The following is a 23,687-nucleotide window of genomic DNA, read 5'->3' as shown; positions in this document are numbered from 1 at the left end:
CCAGGCCAGGATCCCATTGGCCTTCTTGGCCACCTGGGCACACTGTTGGCTCATGTTAAGCTTCCTGTCAATTAGTACCCCAAGGTCCCTTTCTGCCTGGCTGCTCTCCAGCCACTCTGTGCCCAGCCTGTAGCGCTGCAGGAGGCTGTTGTGGCCAAAGTGCAGGACCCGGCACTTGGCCTTATTGAACTTCATCCCATTGAAATCAGCCCATCTCTCAAGTCTATCCAGATCCCTCTGCTGAGCCCTCCTGCCTTCCAGCTGGTCGACACTCCCGCCCAACTTGGTGTCATCTGCAAATTTGCTGATGATGGACTCAATCCCTTCATCTAAATTATCAATAAAGATGTTAAACAGGACTGGACCCAACACAGACCCCTGGGGAACACCACTAGTGACTGGCCACCAGCTGGATGCAGCTCCATTCACCAGCACTCTCTGGGCCCCACCCTCCAGTCAGCTCCTAATCCAGGAGAGGGTACACTGTCCAAGCCATGGGCTACCAGCTTTTCCAGGAGTATATTATGGGAGACAGTGTCAAAGGCCTTGCTGAAGTCCAGATAGACCACATCCACAGCATTCCCCTCGATCATAAGATAGGCCCTATGTTAATATATTGTTTTATTTCTTTCATATTGGAGGCTTTGCCATCTCCACTGTACTCAGGCATTTCCTGCATTTGCTTGTTCTCAGCAGATCCTAAACTGTTACTGAATTACACTGTACTCAGAAGCATATCATGCTGCACTAGTAAATAAAACATGAGTAGTAAAATCGGGTACTGGTTGTTACACCAGGTGGAGCTATTCCTTCCCACCTTGCACCTCACAGTAGCTGAAGCAGAGTCCTGTTGCTCCAACAACTTTACCATCAACTCATTCAGGCATTTTTGTGCCCAGCGGCTTCTTAAAGGTAAAAGGTCCTGGCCTTTGGCTCTGTGAAGCTCACTGGCCTTCTTATCAATGTGTTAATGAAAGCTTGTTGTGTGAACCAGAGCTTGATACCAGCTGCCTCTTGTTATGGTTATGAGGTGCAGCCTAAGTGTGGGATGTAACAAAGGCCTTGAAAACATGGGCACAAGTTGAAGCAGAGGCCCCAGCAGCAAAAAATGTGCTGATGGGTCAATGACTGGTCTTTCGCAAAGCATAATTTTGAGAGCTTCAAAGAGACTGTATTTGTTTTAAGAATGGAAGCAACAGCAGCAAAACAAAATAAAAGGCCGCCCAACAACTGAAGGAGGTGCCTGCAACAGCTTGGGAAAAAACCTCCACTCCATTTCATAGTGTTACAGGTGGAGGGCTGGGAATTGTCCAGAGATTATAAAAGGGTAAAATTCCAAATTTGTAGGAGGGAACAGAAAGACACATGCTTCAGCTCTGGTTCCTTGAATCCAGAGTTCCCACACCTGACCCATGAGAGCACCAAGAACAAGCCATCAGCACTGACAGGGAGGTGTCTGCACTGTGGTAATTCCAGGTAGAATAGGTACTTCTAAGGTAGGATAGAACTGTTGAGGACTGTTTGCTTGGAATCTGTGCCATTGGTTGATAATATGTAAACATTAATACATAGTGGCAATGGTTAGCAAGGTGTAGAACCAACGCTAATTAACCAATGTTAGTCTAGTAAATTTTGCTGTTAAGTTTAAAATGAGCTTTATTTATTATTCTAGAAGAATCCTGGTGATCACAATTCCATGAGACAAATATATCAGTTGTCTAAAGGCAGAAGAAAATTACTTCTTATTCTTGTGCTCTATACACTCCTTCAAAAACCACAGTATTTGAGGAAATACTCATCTGGAAAACTGTTCTATAGTATTCTCATGCATAACAGTGGTACAGAAAAGGTGCACCACTTGAGAGTGCTTTTCTGTCATATTTATTGAGTACTTCCTTCGGCATTTTTTTTTGCTTATTATTTGACAAAGCTATACTTTGGGTGAAGTAATTGAGTAATTGGAATGCACCAGGAAATTGCAAGAACTCTTACGCTGATTCAATGTATTAATATCTCTGAGTTTTTACTCCAAAATTTTTGTTCTGAAACTTGTTTTCTGACTTCATCATAGGGAGTTGTTACAGTTTTTAATGTAAATTCTTTCTATTCCTTGTTCTTTGCTCAGGAAGCTCATACTGCAGTACTTGGGTATGTGCACATGTTAGTACTGCCTGGAATATTTGCTTTTCTTGTGGCTAACTCTGGCATCGTTTCCCTCTTTAATCCTACATGGCTCCCTTAGATCTTTTAAATAAGTGTTTAAATGACTTCTACCTTCAAAACGTTAAAATAATAAAAATGTGGTGCAGGTGAAAGTGTGCCAAATTTACCCATTCATAAGGATAAATTTCAACCTGACATTACTGAAAGGTATAAATAATAAATAAATAAATAAAATATAAACAAAATGTGAGCTCTGACCTTGTCAGATGCAAGGCATACTCTTTTGCTTTAATCAGAACAATTTAAAATTGATTCCATTATTAGATTTTGGTTTCATTCCGTGACAAGATAATGGATCTGTTTTTATCACTATTGAGTATGAAATCTGTTAGGAAATTCCTGTTACTCGATATTAAGAGGGTCTGTGATCCCAGGTCCAGAGAGAATATGTAAATAACTGCTTGCTCCTATACATACTTATACTGCCCTGCACAGTGCAGGGCCCGTGTGACACGGTGTGACGTGCTCCGCTGCCTCCCATGATGTGATGGCACCTGAAGGTGTTTTCCCGGCAGCATTTCGTCCTAGAAGAGCATCCCTTGAATTCTTATGCAGCGTGGACCTTAAGGCTTCTCTACTTTTATTCGATGGTAACTGAAGGAAAGAGCTGTACCTGCAGGAAGGTTAATGCCGAGTGTATTTAGACAACAGCGTGAGGGACGGGGTCAGCATCCGAAATTCCAGTGCCTCTAGCCAGACCATCAGCGCGTTGTGCCTGACCTCGGCAGATGTGAGCACATAGTTTACAATTAACCTAAGTGCTGTTCTATCAAATGCAAGCGGTGCCATGAGTGACAAGGAGCTATCGTGTCGGGGAGCATGGGGCACTCGAGCCGGCCGCCGACGTCCCGGCCCGTCCTGAGGCGTTCTCCGGGCCTGAGCTACCCGTCCTGGCGGGGCCCAGCCCGGCCTGGCCCACGCCAGCCAAGTGCCCTTTCCGTCCCGCGGGGCCGCCCGTCCTGCCCCGCCTCCCGTCCTGCCCCAGCTCCTCCGGCTGCAGGTGGGCGGTCTGTGCGGCGGGGCGGGCCCGGTCCAGCCCGATCCCCGAGGTCCGTCCTTCCCCCCCCGCTGCCCAAACACGCCGCTGTCCCGGCAACGGCGGCGGCGTCACTTCCTGCGGCGCCGCCCCCGCCGCGGCCGCGCTGTGCCCGGGGCCGCCCTCGCAGCTCGGGCCGTTGCGGCGGAGGCGACACGTGGCCCCGCGGGCGGCATGGCCGCGGCGGCCGAGGCGGCGGGCGGCGGCAGCGGCCGCCACGAGAAGAGCCTAGGGCTGCTGACCACCAAGTTCGTGTCGCTGCTGCAGGAGGCCAAGGACGGCGTGCTGGACTTGAAAGCGGTGCGAGGGCAGGGGGGACGCGCCAGGGCCCCGCCGTGCTGCGGGGAGGGCGGCGCTGCACAGCGCGGGGGCCGGGCCGGGCCGTCCGCGCCCCCCGCACCGCCCGCCCGAGGCGGCGGGAGCCTGGCGGGGGCTGACAGACGCCGCGCTCGGCTAGGATACGCGATCCGGCGCTTTATAAAGAGTATAATGGGTACCATGCATTAAATATAACTTATTGAGGATGTTTTTACTGTGTCCAGTTCTCGGCTCCTCAGTACAAGAAAGACAAGGAGATACTGGAAAAGGTCCAGCGGAGAGCCACAAGGGTGATGAGGGGTCTGGAGCATCTCTCCTACGAGGAGAGACTGCAGGAGCTGGGCTTGTTCAGTCTAGAGAAGAGAAGACCTGAGAGTGAATCTCAGTAATGCATATAAATCATTTCAAAGGCAGGTGCTAAAAGGATGGTGCTATATACTCTTTTCAGTGGTGCCCGGAAACAGGACAAGGAGTAATGGCCATAAACTAAAAGACAAGTAGCTTTACCTCAGCATGAGGAAGAACTTCTTTACACTGAAGGTGTCGGAGCACTGGAACAGGCTGCCTAGGGAGGTTGTGGAGTCTCCCTCTATGGAGACATTCAAAACCCACTCGGATACATTCCTGCATAACCTGCTCTAGGTGACCCTTTTTGGGAGTTGGATTGGATCATCTCCAGAGGTCCCTTCGGACCCTAAGGATTCTGTGATTTTTTTTTAACTGCCCTACATTGCTCCCTGCACTGACTCAGTGTACAGGTTGCTGTTTAAACCTTTCTCACTTGCCCCCTTGATGTCACCTTAGCAAGAGAAAACCATGTTGAAAATCACACCATCACCTTCTTAGTACTTTTTATTACATAAGCATGAAAGATGCTGAATTGGCAGGGTGGGGGAGCAAATTCTCATCACCCACCTGTGCAGCCAGACCACCACCTCCAAGCCGTGAGGGTGTTGGGCTGCAGTGGCTGGAGCAGCTCCCCAGTGATGCCCTGGGACCACTTCACCTTGACAGGCCCTCATGCTGGGAGGTCATTCTATTGCAGGAGGGATCCTTGGCTCTGTATCCTGGTTGCCAGGTCCCTGGAGTGTGCTGTCACACTGGCCCTCTGGGCTATTAGGCTGTCGGGGTGTGCTGTGCGTTTGAGGCAAAGGTGCATAAACCTGACTGGTTAAGTTCGTCAGCAAACTGCTGAGTTTAGCAAAGTGCAGTAAGAGACTGGCTTGGTGCTTTGGTTACTTGAAGTCCTTTCTGGAAAACTGGCCTATTGGTTGATTACTTTTAATGGGCCCTGGGAAGTGAAAGATGTTCTTGGAGGTTTTTTGTGTGTGTCTGTTCAGAGGGGAAGCACTTTAGTGATGTTACTGTGGCTAGTGAGACTTCAGAGTGAATAGAGAAGGACACTTTTAGGTTTTATATTCCTCCTTTAGTTATGCTTGGTCTGTATAAGTTGATTAGCTTCTTAGTATTTCAACTGCATCTTTCTTAAGCAAAAATTGAACTAAGCTGTCCACATCTCAGGATTGTTGTGCCTCTTACTGTATTGTCTTTCATGTTATGAGAAGTGTTCCAGGTCAGTCTGAAAAGCAAAACACACTCAGTTTCTAAGACATCAGGCCAAAAATCTTGGGCTTAAAGTTCTAAAGAGGATTGATTTAAACAGTAGAAGTTGGGCTGTGTAGTGGGATGGAACAATGTTTCTTGTTCCCTTTAGCGAGAGCGAGAATAGAAGGATTGATGGCCAGGGAAAAGTAAGTGCCCACGGCAGCCAGTCACAGACATTTGTGGTCAAGACCTGCTGGATACTGGTTTCTGAATTACAGGTTACACTTCACTGGAAATAAATACTAACTGGTGGTACTTTCAAAAACAGTAACAAGTTTTCTCATAAATAAGCCACATAGCTAAGGAAAAATTAAAATCAGCATGCATGTGTGTGTTATGTCGGTGTGCTCAGGGAACTGAAGAACAGGGCAGACTTGAAATGGAACAGAGCCTTTCAAGAAATGATTCACACAGTGAACACCTTCAGGTATCTCCCTGTTGACAGATACTGACCATCTGATGTTGTGCTGCTGATAAGTATTTTTGTAGCAAAACTAGCACTAGGAAGAAAATACAATCTGGAAACAAGTGTACTTCCAGCTATGTAATGTACCAGTTGAGGTGGATAATCTGTTTCTGGGACATTTTCTGGTCATCTTTTAGTACATCTATAATTATAATTTAGTGGCCTGTAAGAGGACGCTTTGGAAATGTTTTGGTGCTGGACGCTTCTCTGGTAACATCTGACAAATTTTGGAAGTGAGAATTTTCTTTAGTCAAAGTTTGAATTTTACAATATTTACTTTAAAATCAAACAGCTATTCTAAAATAATGACATAATTGTCACTGAATAACCCTGTATAAAAAATCTAGTTATGGGATTAAGTTTAAAACTTTAAGGGATGAGGAAGAAGGGAAAGAAAACAAAGTTCCTATTGCAGCAACCCATGAATTGCAGGGAAGAGAGAAAAAGAGCAAGATGAGTGAATAAGAGATAAATCACCTGAAATGAAGCCCAAAATATTGTGCATTCATTCGCTTCATAGCATAAAATTGCTTCTGCCTTGATTTCTTTAATGGGCTTTGTTTCGAGCAGAATGCCATCCCTGCAGTAGTATGATGGTTAAACAGTGCTTCTCATCATCAGTGCGAAACATCAGGTTACTCTAAGATCTACTTCTTAGAAGTGTATTGGTCAGGTGCAAATAACAACTGCCTTACACTTACCCTACTCCACAGAGGAAGAAAGAGCTTATCTGTTAGATTTTACATTCCTTTAACTTTTATACATGCAATCATATTTTACATACAGGGTGACATGAACACCGTTCAGTTGAAAACTCCCACCAAACTGTTGACAGCTCTCTTGCGGAGAAAATGTTGTCGTCTGCTAGGGGCATAGTTCAGAAGCTGCAGGACCTCTCCTTTGACACATGCTTTGTTAAGTTTCTCAGTAATCACTGCGCCACGGTGCTCAGTGGAATTCCTCTGCTAACGCATGGAGTTTGCAGCAGATGATTCGCAGCTGATGATTCACGCTGCCTTTTGTCAGCTCCCAGGATGCCAAGGAGTTATTTCTTGTCACAGGCTGAGAAATTACGAGTTTTGACTGTTTTTGACAACTGGAGATTTATCTCTTTTAATTACTGAAGTCATTAGTGTGTGGTTTGTGTGGAAGACTGAACTTAATTTCTGACCCATGTACATACCAGAAGGGGTTACTTTAAAACTGTTAGAATGTCAGTGAAGGAGGAATTTTTACATTGTTTTCTAGAATATCTGTGAAACACCCCATAAAATTTTTAGCAGATCATTAGTTAGATTCCGGGGCCAGCACCAGAAAGATAGTGAATGTCTGGATTAGACTTCCCAGTTTGGGAACTGGCCCCAACTTCTTTGTTGGAATTCTTGTTGTAAGTACTTGAATTTTGTAGCAGTGATTGAGTTATATACAGGTCTAGTGAGGCCAAATACATATGTAACTGTGCCATTCATTTTCCTGTTAAATGAACCCCTATCCTGTGGTTCTGGAGCTTGGTTTGCAGCAGTGGTGAATTTCTGTTGCTAGTGTTAATGGGAGCTGTGCTTTGAGCATACAAAATGCAATAGCATTTAGTATAGAACAATTACTCCAACTTTCAAACATCTGAAATTGGGTATTTAAAATTAGTGACTTTTTTAAAAGCCTTAAGCTTTGGTATTGTAGCTAAAAATTTATGTACATTGGTATCTTTTACTACCAGTGCATCTTGAAAATACTTTAAGATTAGTAAAGCATTTATATTTTGTAGACAGGCCTTTGGGAAAATCTCAAGAGGTAATGAAATCTGTTTCCAAAACAGTTTCTTCATTGTTCAAACTATGAGAGGTAGACTGAGTCCTCAGTCAGTATGTAGAGCAATAGGAAAAGAGCAGAAAGTTGAGTAGCAGCTGTTTAAGGGTGCATTGTTCATTTGTTACACTAAGTAATGTAAACAGCTTCTAAAAATTGTGCCTCTGAAGACTGTGAGATGTGATGTATGAGGTGCTGATTAAATATTGTGCAGGTGGCATCAGTTTTGTCACTTGTTAGGTTTTTAAGGTTCTCTTGCAGTCCTTGGAAGCAGCATGTATGTATACAGCAAAAATAGCAGGTTAAGATAGCAGGAACGTGCCTGCTGATACAAGTGATTGAAGAGCCCATTTCCTTGGAGAGAACTACACTATGCACTTTTTATGTATTTGCACATATTTTGTTTGTTAGATAAGAAAAGATTTTAACAGACTGCTGCAGAAGATCATATGAAAGGTAAATGTTGCTATGGTATCAGCAGAAGCATTGTTTAGAGGGTACATCACTGTCAAGGAGAAGGAGCAATGTTTATACTTCATGGCTATAAGAGGTTTTTTAAAAATCTCTATTCTCTCATTTTGTCCTTTCAATTTTACTTCAGAAAAAAATGAAAATTGTACTACTAAGCAAATGGATTTGGTTTTCCTTCCTATTTGTGGTTGTCTCACAAACATACATACTTACAGAAAAACATTAATTTAATAGATGCTGTCAAAACTGAAATAAATCATTATGTTCCTATAGTGGAAATTAGTTTACCTTATGCATTAGTTCAAATTTGCGATGCAGAAGTCTTCGCCACCTATCCTTCTCTTTATTATTCTTCTCTTTTAATTTGTTTAATACATATAATCCCTTGTAATAATTGTATTTAAGTGTCCGGAGTAGCTAGAGTCAGACTCCTCTTTGCTAATATTCTTTGAACTTGAGCTGCTTTTCAGCATCAAAGAGCTGAGGGTGTGGAAGGCACAACTAGCTCAAGTTTGCTTACTTTATCTCACCTCTTTGCGTCAGGTACATAAAAGTCACCACGGAGAGAGCTAAGGCATGAAGCAGAGTTTCCTCTGCCTGACACTGCGTCGCTCTGAGTGCTGAGCTGTGACAGCCCTCAGACGCTCTGCACAGACAGCTGTGTGTGAGCAGGACATCCCCGTGAGCTCTGCCAGGGTCCCTGTGCCTTTGAAACTGCTCATGGTGCTCAGTGTGACAGAATCAGTGAGTGCTTGTACACTGTGAGGTGGATTTGTGCAAGGACAATGCTGCCTTGAAGTACTGCAGCTCTCCTTCAGCCCCTTTTGTGAAATTACACCCCTGTGGTTTTGTATCACAGCACCATTGAAGCTAAACAAAAGCTTCAGTACTTTCAGTGTCAGCAGAAGGGATGGTAAACTTAGTATGTCCTTGGCTTCAAAGGCTTGCCCCACTGCAGGGTGTTGCTTTCTGCCTTCCCTACTTTTTCCTACATTCCGGATCGGGCATTGCAAACTCCTCCATGCAGCTGAAGAGCACGTGCTCCAGATACTGAACATGGTCTTGGCAACCCATGTGAACATCCTCTCCTGTCAAGGAGTGGCCTCCTGGCCTTGAGCAAAGTGACTTCTCTGTGTGCTTTGTAGCACTGTCTGCAGTTGCTGAACTTCAGAATTCATGATGGACTATCTGGCTCTTGAAGAGTGGAACCTTCTCCCTTCAGAAAGATACTAGTTGGCATTTTTCCACCGGAGTGGCTTAACTGTCTTTTCCTATATCATGCAAGTTGCTGATACTTCCTTATTCTCTTGACAGGCTGCAGATACGCTTGCTGTGAGGCAGAAGAGAAGGATCTATGATATCACTAATGTTTTGGAGGGGATTGATCTCATTGAGAAGAAGTCAAAAAACAGCATTCAGTGGAAGTAAGCCATGTCAATTCTGCAAAATTTTCACATGCTCAAGAGGAACAGAAATTGCCACTTACTACTTCTAACTAGATATGACACCATAAATGCTCATTTCCTTCATATTGAATATTAGTAGATTTTTAAAATGTTGAAAATGGTCTTAAGAAATTATTGCGTGTTTGCTTTAGATTTTCACTTTTGGTTTCATGAACCCTTGTACCTTTTTAAGAGGAGTAGGTGCTGGCTGCAATACAAAAGAAGTCATAGACAGGCTGAGGTATCTGGAAGCTGAAATTGAAGATCTAGAGCTAAAAGAGAAAGAATTGGACCAGCAGAAACTGTGGCTTCAGCAAAGTATCAAGAACGTCATGGATGATTCTACAAACCACCAATATCCTTTTAAATTAATTGTGTGCATCTTGAAACTAGAATTAAAGCAACAGTTAAAGAGTAGGTAATGGAGAAAGCATAGTTCATTTTATCCAGAAGCAAGGTAAGGCAAATATTTTTTCAGGTTTTTCTTCAACTAAAGATATAAATCTCATTTACATGACGTTTTAGCTTCTGTGACTGTGATTGTTAACATGACAATAATTTAGCATATATGTGTATATATGTATGGCAGTATTTTTTAAGACTATAGAATAATCCTGGTGTCTTACTTTAAATGAATTGTATTCCCCCCATTCACTTAAGAGTTGGACTCCATGATCCTGAGGGGTCTCTTCCAACTCAGAACATTCTGTAATAGTCTTACTGCTTTCCAGCACTTGAATTTATACTTTGTTACCACAGCTTTACATGAATCTTTTTTGTATTGCTGTGTTCTCTTGAAAAGACTAAGCTATCACCCAAAGATAAATGGAGTAGACAATGTCCTGAAACCGGAAACAAACCTCCTGCGTATAAATACCCCGTGAGCAGGGTTCCAACTGCATTGCTCGTCAGTGTGTGTTTAGCTGTCTTGCCAGATATTGAACAAAACAGACACCTGAGAGTGGGAGCAGGAAACTGCCCTTCTTATCTGTAACACCAGTGATAAGTATTGAAACATTAATGGAGTTGCTATACAGAAACTGTTTCTGTAAAATGGGTTTTGTAGCAAAGGAGATTGAGGGTAAGTGTTAGGAGAAACTTTGCTTTGGTAGAGCTAGCATTGGAATTGACCTCTCAGGGAGGTTAATTATCCATCATTGGAGGTTTTCCAGAAGAGAGGAGGCAAACATCTGTCTGGAACGTCTGAACAGTGGGTCCTGCGTTGAGGCAGAGGAATGGAATGCTAGATGAACTCTGAAGTTCCCTCTAGCAGTACTTTTATGTGGTTATAGGAAGTCCTGATACATACTTGAATTCTGTAGTGTCAGTGAGCTAAATGGTGTTCTTCAAAACAGGATTTTACATGTTCTACCTTTTAGGATCTTTTCTTATCCATGCAAGCTACACAACGTTTTTTTTTCCTTTTTGTATTTTCTTTTAAAAATAGGAAAATTGTGTCTTTTAAAGAAAAAACCTGTATTTGCACTGTCCATTCTGAAAACCAAAATGATGCCTTGATTACACCTCTATTTAGGCTCAGTTTGGACAAACTTCTTTTAAAGGACAACCCATACTAGTTTTATATTGCTTTAAGAAATATGTTCCTTGACATAAATTACATTTTCATATGTCACCCATGAAGATATCTGCAACTGCTTCAATGGTAAGTTGCTGCTGCTAGGCTGTATTTCTAAAGTGAGGGATTTTCTGATGTTCCTCATGAGAAAGGACTTGCTAACTAACCTGCTTTATCCTTTCAAGGATTTGGAATTTTGAAGTACTCAGTAGCGATCAGTTCTAGGTAGATGTTTCAATGTTCATGACTGCTCAAGTTCTGGCATCTCTAGTTGTAGTTACAGATTGTACAGAATGGAAGCTCAGCTGGAATCCTGGTTTTGGATGCCTTTTTTGGTTTTCATACGTCGCAGCTGCTTGCCTTGGACCATTAATGGAACCAGAGACGTGACGTGTTGGTCCAGCCCACCAAAAGAGCCAGGCAGATCCATATTTCATAGTTTTCCTGGTGGCAGCTATGGCTAGAGTTCCTGATGATGCTGTATAAATGGAGCCAGCTTAAGTTCAGTGTTGGGGCTGCTAAGTTAAAAAGTTTGAAGATTGCCAAGAATTGATGGCAGAGGTTACTTCCCTTGACATCCTTTTCTGATGCTGGGGTACCCAGGGGAAGATGGTTGTTCAGCCTCCAGTTAGGCTCAGGACCATCTTTTCTTTGCCACAAGAAAGACTGCTTTTTAATATAAATGCAAGATTAGGAAACTACTTCACAGTTGAACAAAAATGAGCTGTAACTAAAAAGAGCTGGTCGTTATAAAATGTGGAGGCACCTGGTATGGCACTCAGATAGTACTTCAATTAAGTGTCTTGTAGGATGAGACACAAGTGTTATTTTGAACGAGTTATGGACAAAGGGAAAATGATGTGCAGGAAAGGCAAGTGACTTGCAGTGTTGTGTCAGTGCTCTGGAAGTAATTGTGATCCCCTGACTTTAACACATTTTAATGTGCATAGTAAGCTACAGGTGAGTTTGGTAGCCAGCTGTTAATGTCCCAGTTATATGTACTGCAGAACCATGTGCTAAGATATTGGAAGTGCTGGCTCTGAAGATGATCCCATTAATCCCTGTTAAATCTGTAGTACCACCATTTGTCAAAGTTACAAAGAGAGCTAGACTAGAGAGCTGGTTTAGGTGAAGTAAGTCATATGAGGAGTGGCTGAAGGAGCTGGGGTTTAGCCTGGAGAAAAGGAGGCTTGGGGGAGATCTTATCACTCCCTATGACTACCTGAAAGGTGGGGGTTGGCCTCTTCTCCCAGGCTACAAGGGGAGACATAGCCTCAAGCTGTGTCAGGTGAGGGTCAGGTTGGGCATCAGGCAGAATTTCTTCATGGGAGGATTGTTAAGCATTGGAATGGACTGACCAGGGATGTGGTGGAGTCACCATCCCTGGAAGTGTTCAAGAAATGACTGGACATGGCACTTAGTGCTACGGTCTAGTTGAAAAGATAGATGGTGGTCAGTCAGAGGTTGGACTTGATCTTGGAGGTCTTTTCCAAACTAAATGATTCTTTGATTCTGTGAAAAAAATGTACTTAAATATTGTCACCTTACATTACATACACAGTTAAATATTTTCACCTTATGTTACATACACAGTTAGAATACAAACAGGAAAAGGAAATAGTTGTACTGCTGTGAGAAAAGGTTTTTGCAACTATGATCTAAATATTGGAATTCTGTGATTTATATTATGCATTACAATTGGATCTTACAGGGACTATGCAAGTCTTACCACAAGTTTATATATGCTAAATTATGCAGTATTTTAAGTAGTCTTGGAGAATTACATATCTCTCATTTGAGTGGATACCATATAAGACTTAAGAAAACTATGCACACTTAACCTTTCTTAAAAATTGCTCTTTAATCAGGAGATACACTTCTGGCAATTCAAGCACCTTATGGTACACAGTTAGAAGTACCTAGACCTGAAATGGTACGTACTGGTTTCTTGTTTACCTAAGGATTCTAGAGGGATAGTGGAAAAGAAGAGCTGTGTTAGAGTGGAGGATTTATCTCTATCCATGTGCAAGAGGAGGTGGGGGAAAGGATTAGGATTGTTTCAGTTGAGAAGGGAGAGGCTGGATGGGAAAAAAGTGGGTTTTGTACACCTAGATGTTAACTCTGCTTTCTATTACAACCAAGATACACTAGTGGGGCTTTTTACTGTTTCTTCTGTCTTGCTTTTAAATGTTGCAGTTTTCCAAATTATGCATAATTGTCATGAATTCCCTTGAGAACTCATTGACAGTGACTTTCATCTGTCAAGTTTCTCCCTTATTGTTAAAATGGATCTTTTATGAAAAATCCTTTTTGATTTAGTTGTAAGTTTGGTTTAGAATTAGTTCATGTAGTCTCATGTTAGTAGAGTAGATAGAAAACCAGACTGCCATCCTGCTTTAGCCAAAAGGCTTAAATAGGAAAGATTAAAGTAGGAGGCCAAATTATTTTCCTCTGTCCCCATCTGTGGTAGTTTTAGGCCTAAAACTACTATATCATCTTAAGCTTTTTTTTTTTTTTTTGCTGTTGCAGTCCTCGGTTTTAAATAGTGTTTACATAGTTGGGAGAGAGCATTTGTATGAAGCATGATAGCCACTGTGCTTGTAGAAGGCTGAAATTCATCCTAGAAGTTTCACCAGCTATTTTTAGTGAGGCTAAGCACAGTCTAATACTGTAAAAGCATCCATAATTAGAGCCATGAAGCTGATCAGTGGTACCATCTTTGTCCACCTCTGCTGAAATCAGTTCAGGCAATGATAAGGTTCTCTGCAAGACCCAAGTTAGCAGCTGTGATTTTGGGCTTTGGTTTTTTCCTTTTTGTTGAGGACTAAAACAGCTAATCTTAGTCTTCATCACCTTGTAACAGTTTCAAGTTGTCAAGGAACAGTAACTTTCATAATACACTACCTTTACAGGGACAGAATGGACAGAAGAAATACCAGATCAATCTTAAAAGTAGTTCAGGACCTATCCATGTGCTCCTTATAAATAAAGAATCAAGCTCCTCCAAGCCCACGGTGTTTCCGGTTCCTCCGCCTGATGACCTTGCACAGCCCCCATCTCAACATCCAGCTCCAGTGACTCCACTTAAACCCACTACAGCAACCCAAAATCCACCAGAACATGACCTGAACCAAGGACAAGAGTTACCGCAAACACCAGTTGCAGACACGCCATCAGGTGGATCCAGGGTTTTTCTTACCTCCAGTGGGTTGGGGAGGAACGCAACTGGAGGGAAAGAAGAAACTGTTAGGAAAGGTGGTAGGCAAACGAAGGTTCAAGAATTTGCACAGCATAGCAGCTGTCTGTTGACAGACTACTCCAAGGGCTTACCAACACCTCTAAGGAGGTTGCAGAGACTCCTCTTCCTCTCCTGTGTGGTGAAACACATGCTTCCCTCATAGCTTGTACTGAACAGGTTTTGGATGTAATCCTGGTAATTATTTTGAGCTGCTTCTCCAGAATGCAGTATGGAGCAAAATTGCAAACCTCTGACAGAGAATATGATTTGAATGTGTACTTTTTAACAAGACCGATAATACAGGCACCAGTTCCAGCTCTTGTGCCTCATGGTCACTTACCTTGTTCCATACACAGTGAGTGACTGCCTGAATATCAGGTATTTTTTTCATAATAGTAGGGTAATGGAAAAGATTTAAGAAAATTGTATTACAACTGCATTTCTGAAGAGTCCTGATTAACTTTTATTTATAACCTTTAATTAATGAACAACTAATTAAATTGTGCCTGTGAACTCTGGAAGGTGCTGTACCTCATCGATGTTCTCATGCTGGCCATGTTCTCAAAAGACAAAGCTGGGTGCAGATGCTGGTTCCAGGTCTCCTCCGTAGCAGACTCCGTAACACACCTTTCTGTCTATGCAGATGGCAGCGTGCAGCGGGACAGCGCAGCCCCCACAGCCCCTTACGCCACCATTCCAGAGCCGGTGCTGTACCCCGGCCTTTCAGGAGACGGTGCTCAAGCCTCAGCCAGCTCCAGTGACTACCAGGGCTTGTTGCCTCTGGATGTCAACTGTATTCTCAAGCCAAACTCATTTGACATCGCAAAGATGGAGGAGCCTACAGGTAGGAAGCAGTAGTTCCTGTTTCAATGTTTATACTGGCTTCCTGAGCACTTCTTTGTGACTGATGAGATATGCAGAGGAAGTGACAGGCCTCTGTTCATCTCCAAGTGAAGGCACTGAGCTAGCTCTGAGTAGCAAACTCCCTTTGAGCAAATGAGTTTCTCAGCCACTGAATAAGCTTCATGTTGTATATGGTTCTAAGAGATCAGTGGGAGAAGCGTACTGGGGGAGGGGGGGGAACTGAGGGATACAAAGATAAATATATTTACATGTACATGGCATGCTATCTCTGCAGCTCCTACACTGCATGAGCCATACTGTACTTTGCAGTTCAGTGTTTTAATGCAGACAATATGTGTTGACTTCCATAAACAAACATTAAAAAAAACCCCACATGTGCTCCTGTCTTTTACAGGAAATATCAGTGGGGATATTATTGATGAACTCATGTCTTCTGATGGTAAGTATTTAGCACCTTTTCTAATAATCACAAGTAGCAGTGTGTTTTTTGTGTGAACAACACTTAGGAGGCATCTCTTATATCTGATAAAAGTCAGTATGAAACTTTTTTCCCCTGTGTTACCTCCTCTGTCATTCTTGTCTTTGCTCCCCTTTCTATTCCCTGCAACAGTTTAACAGTGAAAATATGAAAACCTTAATCCAACAAGCACGTACATGCATGAATAACCCATCTGTACGTAATTCAGGAACAAAGAAAACACAGGCTGATGACTAGTGTGTTGCCTTAAAAAAAGTCAAAAAAATCTTGTTTAATTCTGTTCTGCCTAAGGCTTCCTGCAGGTGGTTAAATAAGTATTTCACAACAAAGTTACATACCTGTGTGGAGACTGATACATGGCCAGCTGTGGTACACTAACACACCAAACCCTACCCATTTCTGCTCTTGCACCTCAGTGGCCATAAGACTGCAGCACTGAATCACAGCTACTAAATTCATGTGTTCTCTGCCTTTCTGCTCAGTCTCTCTGAAGGGCCAGGCAAAGAGGTGAACTCAGCTGGTGTTGTTCTTTTGCCCTGTGCTCTCTAAGCAGCCTAATATCTGTCCTTTGAGCAGACAACCTCGGGGCTCATCCAGAAAGACATATGTAATTAATTGTAAGATACAAGGGGCAAGATGGGAGTCTGTGAATAAGTCAATACATGGGTAACATGGAAACAGTCTCCACTTCTAGTGCTGGTATAGCGTGCCCAGCTCATCTATGCTATGTTAGAGTTCCTACAGTGCAGCATGAGGGCCAAGGCTTCTCTTCTTGCATTCCTCCTACAAAGACAGCTTCAAGTCCATGCTTGAAATGCACTACACAGACAAGCTGTTAGCCTCCCTTTCCACTCTGTAAAACAGGGATAATGGTAACTTCCTTATTAATGTGAAGGCAGATCTGTGCAATATTATAATGAGACAAAGGAATATAAATATAAGTTATGGCTTTCTGATGAAAGTTTTCAAAAGCTGCTCAGGAGATCCTTTGCTGCAGGAGAAATTAACTCCATATTCCACAGCTGCCGCTCTGTTCCAGCAAACTCACTTAAAGTACCAAGTAAAAAATGGTAGATAGGTCACTGCCATAGTTTGAAAGCACTACAGATATTCACGGTATGTATCCTAGTGTGCTTGTGAGATTATCAAAACTATTTTAATTATTAAGACTAACCTTGATACTGGTAATAACAAACATACTGAATGACGAGATAGGTCTGATATTCCCAAAGTATTTAATTTAAACTAAACTATTCCTGCTTTACAGTTTTTCCTCTCTTACGACTCTCTCCTACTCCCGGAGATGACTACAACTTTAACCTGGATGATAATGAAGGAGTCTGTGATCTCTTTGATGTGCAGATACTAAATTATTAGATATTGTGTCAACCAGACTACTTATCTACCTCTAACTATAACATTCTAGACTTCTTCATAACCTAAGTATTTGAATAATGAATGTATAACTTCTTAGTTCACTGACTCTGGGAGTGTATTTCCTTTTACTTCCATTAACTACTTCACAAAACAAATTCAAGAACAAGAAAAAAGGGCTCATCAAAAATTCTGCTACTTTTTCACCTGAGTGTTCTCTGTGTAATCCAATTATTTGGAGCTTTCTTTAGTAAGAAAAGTGAAAATACCTTATAGCCTTCTGATCATTTTGTAAAAAAATGATTAGGCTTCTTGCTAACAGTTAACAGCATTTTCTTTGAAGCTTTACTGCCAAGAAGCTTTCTATGTTCTTTTTTAATCTTTCAAACAATTTTGAAGATTTCACTGCCAAGTTGAAAAGTGAAGGGTATCAACTTGTCTTACGCTAAACTGTTTCAGTGAACCAATTTTGTGAAGTGCCTTCTGTTTTAGCACTTTATGTTTCTCACACTGACTTCTGACATTCCACTTTCCTAGATGATAGGAAAGGTCTGTTTTGTAGTTTGTATTAAAGTGTGCCAATACTTGTATATTAACAAGATTTTTTTTAATAAAATTCTGCAAACAAAGCCATCAGTATTTGCGATCTTTCATTTCTTTCAATCCCTTCATTGTCCATTTTGCATTACAATTGAGATAATAGGTTTGTAGCAGCATCCACGTTTGCTGGTTCCTCTTCCAAATTTGTGGAAACCTGATAAAAAACAAGTTTCAGTTTAAAGTAGAAAGCAATTTCTTTTTACTCTTCTTTAAAATAACCCAAACTAATAAATACCCATTGTCTAGAAGATTAGTTTATCTTCTATATGTTTAATTTTGGCTAATTTTGCAGTCATAGTTCAGTAATTTGGAGGGGTTTCAGGATTCACTGAACTTGACAGGTACGGTGATAATGCTTTACACTGTAGGAGAAAGACAAAGTGTTCATACAGTAATACAACATACATGACCCAACTGAGACAGGCTCAGCTTTTAGTTCAGAACTGCTCTCAACATTTTTGCAACTTTGGAGAAAATACTATTACAGCCTGAGGGATCTAATTCAGCATTGTCATGTACAGCCCTACTAGCACAGAGGCAGAAGTCAAGTCTGAATTCTTGGAGAAATAAATAAGCCAGCAGGGACAGGGTTGCTGGCACCAACTGCCTTAAAATCTTTGCTCAGCCTCGTCCTGTGCTTGCAGCACTGTCACTTATGTTTCATTTTCCCCTCAACCTCTCGTTAAGGTATTTGACACTGGTTTTATTGCTCCCAGCCACACAGAAACTTGATCACCTCAGGCACAGTAAGGAACACTGAACTCATGTCCACTCCTTTGTCCCTCAACAGCCAGGATGGATTCATCTGTACCCCATCCTGGCCCGCCACTTTCTGTCTCCCTGAAACTGTGCCCAGAGCATCAGAAGGAGTCAGCATAAAGAGTTTATATGGAGGAACTTGTCAGGAATTAAACTCTGAACTAATTCTTATGCAAGACTGCACATAGCTCTGTATAAAAAACTAGACTGTGGCACAGGAAATACTGTCTTGAACCTTAAGCACTGAGGCAAAACCTAGTACAGAAATTGCTGATTTAGGTGGTGGTACTTCTGATGAGGGAATATGAAGCCTTAGGAATCAGGAACAGAGAGAGGCAGAGCTGTTTGTTTCAAAGCACTGTCAGGTGCTTCAGGTAGGAACAGCCAGGTTCATCTCTCTCTGTTCATGGGGAGACCTAAGTCTCAAATCAAGGAGCTGGAACTAACTTTAAAGAAATCAATCAAAAACCAGCTAGAATGTAATTTAAAAATACATTTTGGAAGTGTGCTTCAGCTTGGCTGCCCACCCTCTTCTCTCTCTGCTTTAGAAGTTATGTAGCACTAGAACATGCTAACCAAGTTTCAGCATTACTGCACAAATGAGAATACTAAAACTGAGTTTACACCTTTAAAGTAATTGCAGGAATTGCCTGCAGTCTTAGAGCCATGATATAATGCTTTAAATGTGCACATTCCTTTCATTCCCCTCAGATTTTTACAGAGGGAGATTACCTGGTGACTCTTCTGAGGTTCTGCTGTGGTGCCTTTCGATAGCTGCTGTACTTCTTTCTGAACTTCAGCAAATGCTTTATTTATTGCATTAACTTTTTCAGCATTTTTAATGTTTATCTGTGAGGGAAAAAAATACATACATTGGTATTTTTAATAAAAATTCCACTGACATGAAATTGCACCATTTTTCTACAAGTATTATGCAGCCAGTGTTATATGCCTATCTTCCAATATTGCTTTTCAGTACATTTATCTGTTACTTAATTAGGTCATCTAGTCCTGTACTAATAAATTTAAAATTAAGAAAGCAGTTTAACTTGTTCTATTGGAATGAGAGCCCATAGCGATCCAGAAACAGAACACGGAGAAAACAAAAGCCAGGCTGTAGACAGGCCCTGCTACAGTGTCCTCATCTCCTCTCAGCTGGAGTGGAGTTCCAGGAAGGGTTCCTTCCATCGTCTCTCTGGAGGGTTGACCCTGGGTTGACCCTGGCTGGATGTCAAGTGCCCACCAAAGCCACTCCATCACTGCCACCTTCAGCTGGACAGCAGAGAGGAAATCTAACAAAAGGTTCATGGGTTGAGATAAGGGCACAGAGAAATCACTCACCACTTGCCATTGTGGGCAGAACAGACTCGAATTAGGGGAAATGAATTTTATTTATTGCCAGAGAAGGGTATTGAGAAGTAAAACCAAATCTTAAAAACACCTTACCACCTACCCCTCCCTTCTTCCAAAGCTCAACTTCTACCTCTGCTTCCGTAGCAGCACAGGGGGATGGGGACTGCAGTCAGTTCATCATAGTTGTCTCTGTCGCTTCTTCGTCCTCAGTGGAAGGACTCCTCACACTCTGCCCCTGCTCCAGCAGGAGGTCCCTCCCATGGGAGGCAGTCCTCCATGTCCTTCTCCAATGGAAGTCCTTCCCACAGACTGCAGGTCTTCACAAACTGCTCCAGCATGTGTCCATTCCACAGGGTGCAGTCCCTCAGGAACAGGTTGCTCTAGTGTGGGTCCCTTGCAGGGTCCCAAGTCCTCCCAGGAGCCTGTTCCAGCACAGGCTTCCCACAGCGTCACAGCCTTCTTTGGGTATCCACCTGCTCCAGTGTAGGGCTGCAAATGGGTATCTGCTCCACCGTGGACCTTCATGGGCTGCTGCTCTGACACCTGGAGCATCTCCTGCTCCTTCTTCACTGACCCTGATGTCTGCAGAACTGTTACTCTTTCAAATTCTCTCTCCTCTGCTCTGACTGCTGCTGGTGTTGTGCATGTGTTCCTCCATTTCTCAGCTACTTTATCCCAGAGGAACTGCCAGTCACTGATGTGCTCGGCCTTGGCCAGCAGCTGGTCCATCCTGGAGCTGCCATTTGCTCTGCTGAACATGGGGGAAGCTTCTGGCAGTTTCTCACACGAGTCACCGCTGTAGCCCCTCAAACCCAATGCAACTGGTAAATGATTTTACCATTTCAACTTTCTTCCAGTATTTTGCCTTTCAACATCACACCTTGCATCCTACTTCTTGGGTGGGTCTGCCCAACAATGTCTACCAAATTTTGCCACAGTGTTTAAAGAAACTGTGGCTGTAGCAGACCAGGATATGATCTCCAGGCATCTCAGCCTCACTTTTTTAGCCCAAGTCTGCCTTTTTAAGTTGATTTATAAGATGCTTGCTTTTAAATAGGAAGAGGTAAAATATAGACATGTCTTGTGCTCTGGTGGCAATTATCCATGGTAGTGGAGCAGGGTGGATGCAGGGGGCATAAAGTCCTTTACCACTGCAATAAAGTAACATTCAACTGGTCTTAGCCCTAGCACTTGTTGCTTCCAAAGACTGGAACAGGATCATAGCCAGGTAATGGCCTATTACATTGGAAATGCTCCAGCAACACACTCATAGGTCTTCAGGCAACCTCAAATTTCAGGATACCTAGAGGTGACCTCTATAATTCACCTCTCAGCAATTTACACAGGCAGAAGCAAACCACAAATGGTTACATATACTCATTTTGCTTTCAGAGCCTCCATAATTTCAGAGCATGATTATATTAACAACAATTCCATTTATTCTGAGTGACCAAGAGAACCAGTAGTAAGAAAGCAGTGGCAAGGGGCTGATAAAACAGGCCTCCTCAGATTGGCACTTTAATCCATAATAATTTGGGCAGTAACTGGAGGAATAAAGACCCAGCTCCCAGCCTGGATCAGAGTGGGTGTACTGTGAGTAACACAATGTACAAACCTTTTCCCTTCACCACCTTCCAGCTCCACAGGGGTCCACTCAGTTTCAATACCCCCTATCGACATTTACTCAGACAGGACTCTTGCACAGAAAGAGGCTCTATAGCTAGCATGGGTATCTACATCAAAAGTTGTCAGAATAGTTTGTTATGGGTTTGGCCAGGCGGGCCTAAATTTAGGTTTTAAAGTTCAGCTAGACCTGGAATTGTCAGCTAACTTGAGCTGGGCTGAGCTAGCTAACAGCTGACCTCTTTTAGCCAATGATACTGTATTCCATACCATACTACATCATCTCAAAGGGTGTAAAATCCAGTGTGTGGGAGTGGCTTGGTCAGTTCCATCATGGCTGCAGTAAGAGGAGGACATCTAGCAGCTCTTCTACTATGCTAGGCCCTGGTCCGGCTGCTGCTGCTTGCATTTTGTTTGGATTCAGGGAAGTAGAAATATTTTGTTGTTATCCTTTCTCTTTCTTGCGGGGTGTCTTTTAGAGTACTCATAGATTTAGAGTAATACACTTTGTATTTACTGGGGAGTGGGAAGTTATTTCTTGTTATATATGTATAACTTGTGTGTGTGTTATATTGTAGTTTCCTCTTAATTTTCTCTTTTCTGTATAAATACATGTAGGTAGTTTCAGCATAAACATGGTTTTGAGGGTTTCTTTTTTTTCTTCTCCCTGTTCTTTTCCCTTAGCTAGTTGGGGGGAGGAGGAACCCTTTTCACTCTGTCCTGGACAGTTGGTGTTTTTTGCCAGCTCAACCTAGGACAAGTTATACTAGGATTTTAGCTATTAGAGAATAAATGTATTTTAACCAGTTTTTTTCTGAGTGTCTTTAATGGTAAGTAAATCCCATTAAGCCCAAAGGCTTAATGCATTAAAGAATACAGCTTCAAACACAGAGAATAAAATTGTACTCCTTATAAGCTACGGACTTTTCATGAATATGATTTTAAACCTGTTTTTCCCTTTACAATACAGAACACTCTACACTCAGAGGAGATGTGATGCCAACAACATGAAGTTGTTATTTCCAAAGTTTGTTACGTTCCTGTCTGTCCACCATGTTAATTTGTCAAGTGTCTTTGGCTCGCAGGAGGGAATCTGAATAGCCTTTTCTGTAGAGGTGTTTAACTCTTGTTTGTCCAGTAACTGCATCGAATAGGAACAATAAGCCATTAACGTTCTGCTTTTATTACTTTTATTACCAGATGCCTTCCTAGACAGACAGCTAACTCTCAGCAGAACACACACCTTGAGCGAGAGGCAGGGTTTGAGGAGAGATACCATGTAATGACTCACTGCTACCAGTAGGAAAACTCTTCCTTACATCACACCCATCCCTGCACTGCTATCAGCTCTGCGACCCACTCTCTCCCTCCTCAGAGCTGTGCTCCTCTCCAGACATGAAAATGACAGAATAATATTTTTGCCTTTTTACTTTTTCATTGCTTCAGTGTGTTAGATCAGCTCACAGAAGCATCTGCAGAGCATCACAGCCCATGTAAGACACAAGAAGGGGTCAAAGAGGAATTAAGAGCAAAACATACAGCAGGGTGTGCTCCTAGATTTGTTCACTGCACCTCACTGACACCATTTTACTTGACACTGAGGCAAATAAACAGCAACTGGATCAGACAAAGCTCCATTCTTTCTGATTCTTCATCAGAATGTTTCTCCTTGCATTCATTCATAAATAAGCTTGTTCAACTCACCAACCCAGCCCATAAAAATCCAAAATGCATTTTTAATTGCTTTTGCTGCTGATTTAGCAAGTTGAATCACCTAACAGGTGATAAGTTCCCAAGCCAGCATCAAGGAGAGCTGTGGGAACAGAGCCCAGAGCCTGGCAAAGGGGGCCGGGCTTGCGAACATCATGGAAAGGCGCAGGACGAGCTGCCTATACGGTCCAGGGCAGGTGAAGTCCCTGAATTGCTAATGCTCCCCTTCTGCATTGCATTCCCTAAGACACCCTGAGATGCCATCGGACACTTGCCAAACAACACCTGAGAAGAGGAACAGCTTGAAATCTTCTTTGGCGGATGCCTGCGTATCAATCAAATAACCTTCTCGGGCTTCTCTTTTTGCAGATGATGACATCCACATATAAACCTCATTTTAGGGTGAAACTGGTGCACCTTGCCGCTCTGTGCCCGGACGCACACTGTCCCTGAAACACCTCGATTTAATCAGCCCCGAGCGCTTCCGGGCCGCAGTGAGGCCTCGGAGGAGCAGACCCCGCGGGGCCGAGGCCTCCCGCCGGCCCTCCCCGCGGTGGGATGGCAGCGCAGCCCGGCGCGCCATGCCACTCACCTGCTTCAGCGCGGAGGTGACGGGCCTGGCCTTGCCCTTGGCCTTGGCCCTGAGGGCGCCGCCGCGGGCGATGCGGAACACGCTGCCGGTCTTGGCCCCGGCGCGGCTCTTCCCCATGGCGGCGGCTCCTGCGGGCGGGCGGTGGCGTCA

At 43.0% G+C, this 23,687-nt stretch overlaps 2 protein-coding genes across 2 annotated transcripts; one reads left to right on the top strand and one right to left on the bottom strand.

Moving 5' to 3' along the window:
- Nucleotides 1-3,349: 3,349 nt before the first annotated feature.
- Nucleotides 3,350-17,529, top strand: E2F5 (E2F transcription factor 5). Its single transcript, XM_071554252.1, has 9 exons — nt 3,350-3,559; nt 9,240-9,349; nt 9,564-9,727; nt 10,992-11,033; nt 12,815-12,879; nt 13,859-14,123; nt 14,828-15,028; nt 15,443-15,487; nt 16,794-17,529. The coding sequence occupies exons 1-9, from the start codon at nt 3,434-3,436 to the stop codon at nt 16,901-16,903; spliced, it is 1,128 nt and encodes a 375-aa protein (XP_071410353.1). The 5' UTR covers nt 3,350-3,433; the 3' UTR covers nt 16,904-17,529.
- On the bottom strand, nt 15,500-23,681 carry RBIS (ribosomal biogenesis factor). The gene is made up of 3 exons (XM_071554254.1): nt 23,538-23,681; nt 18,992-19,108; nt 15,500-17,654 (listed from the first exon to the last, which is right to left on the bottom strand). Exons 1-3 carry the CDS (start codon nt 23,652-23,654, stop codon nt 17,586-17,588), a joined length of 303 nt encoding a protein of 100 aa, XP_071410355.1. The 5' UTR covers nt 23,655-23,681; the 3' UTR covers nt 15,500-17,585.
- Between the last annotated feature and the right edge of the window lie 6 nt (nt 23,682-23,687).

Source organism: Pithys albifrons, chromosome 4, assembly GCF_047495875.1.
Source record: "Pithys albifrons albifrons isolate INPA30051 chromosome 4, PitAlb_v1, whole genome shotgun sequence".
Taxonomy (NCBI): domain Eukaryota; kingdom Metazoa; phylum Chordata; class Aves; order Passeriformes; family Thamnophilidae; genus Pithys; species Pithys albifrons.
The sequence above is the reverse complement of the archived record's forward strand: the minus strand, read 5'-3'. Positions and strand labels throughout refer to the sequence as shown.

Coding starts and splice junctions, on each gene's coding strand:
- E2F5 (XM_071554252.1), top strand. CDS start 3,434: ATGGCCGCGGCGGCCGAGGCGGCGGGCGGCGGCAGCGGCCGCCACGAG. Junction 9,350..9,563: donor AAAAACAGCATTCAGTGGAA/GTAAGCCATGTC, acceptor TACCTTTTTAAG/AGGAGTAGGTGCTGGCTGCA. Junction 12,880..13,858: donor AAGTACCTAGACCTGAAATG/GTACGTACTGGT, acceptor CTACCTTTACAG/GGACAGAATGGACAGAAGAA.
- RBIS (XM_071554254.1), bottom strand. CDS start 23,654: ATGGGGAAGAGCCGCGCCGGGGCCAAGACCGGCAGCGTGTTCCGCATC. Junction 19,109..23,537: donor TCACCTCCGCGCTGAAGCAG/GTGAGTGGCATG, acceptor TTTCCCTCACAG/ATAAACATTAAAAATGCTGA. Junction 17,655..18,991: donor AACCTCAGAAGAGTCACCAG/GTAATCTCCCTC, acceptor GTTTTTTATCAG/GTTTCCACAAATTTGGAAGA.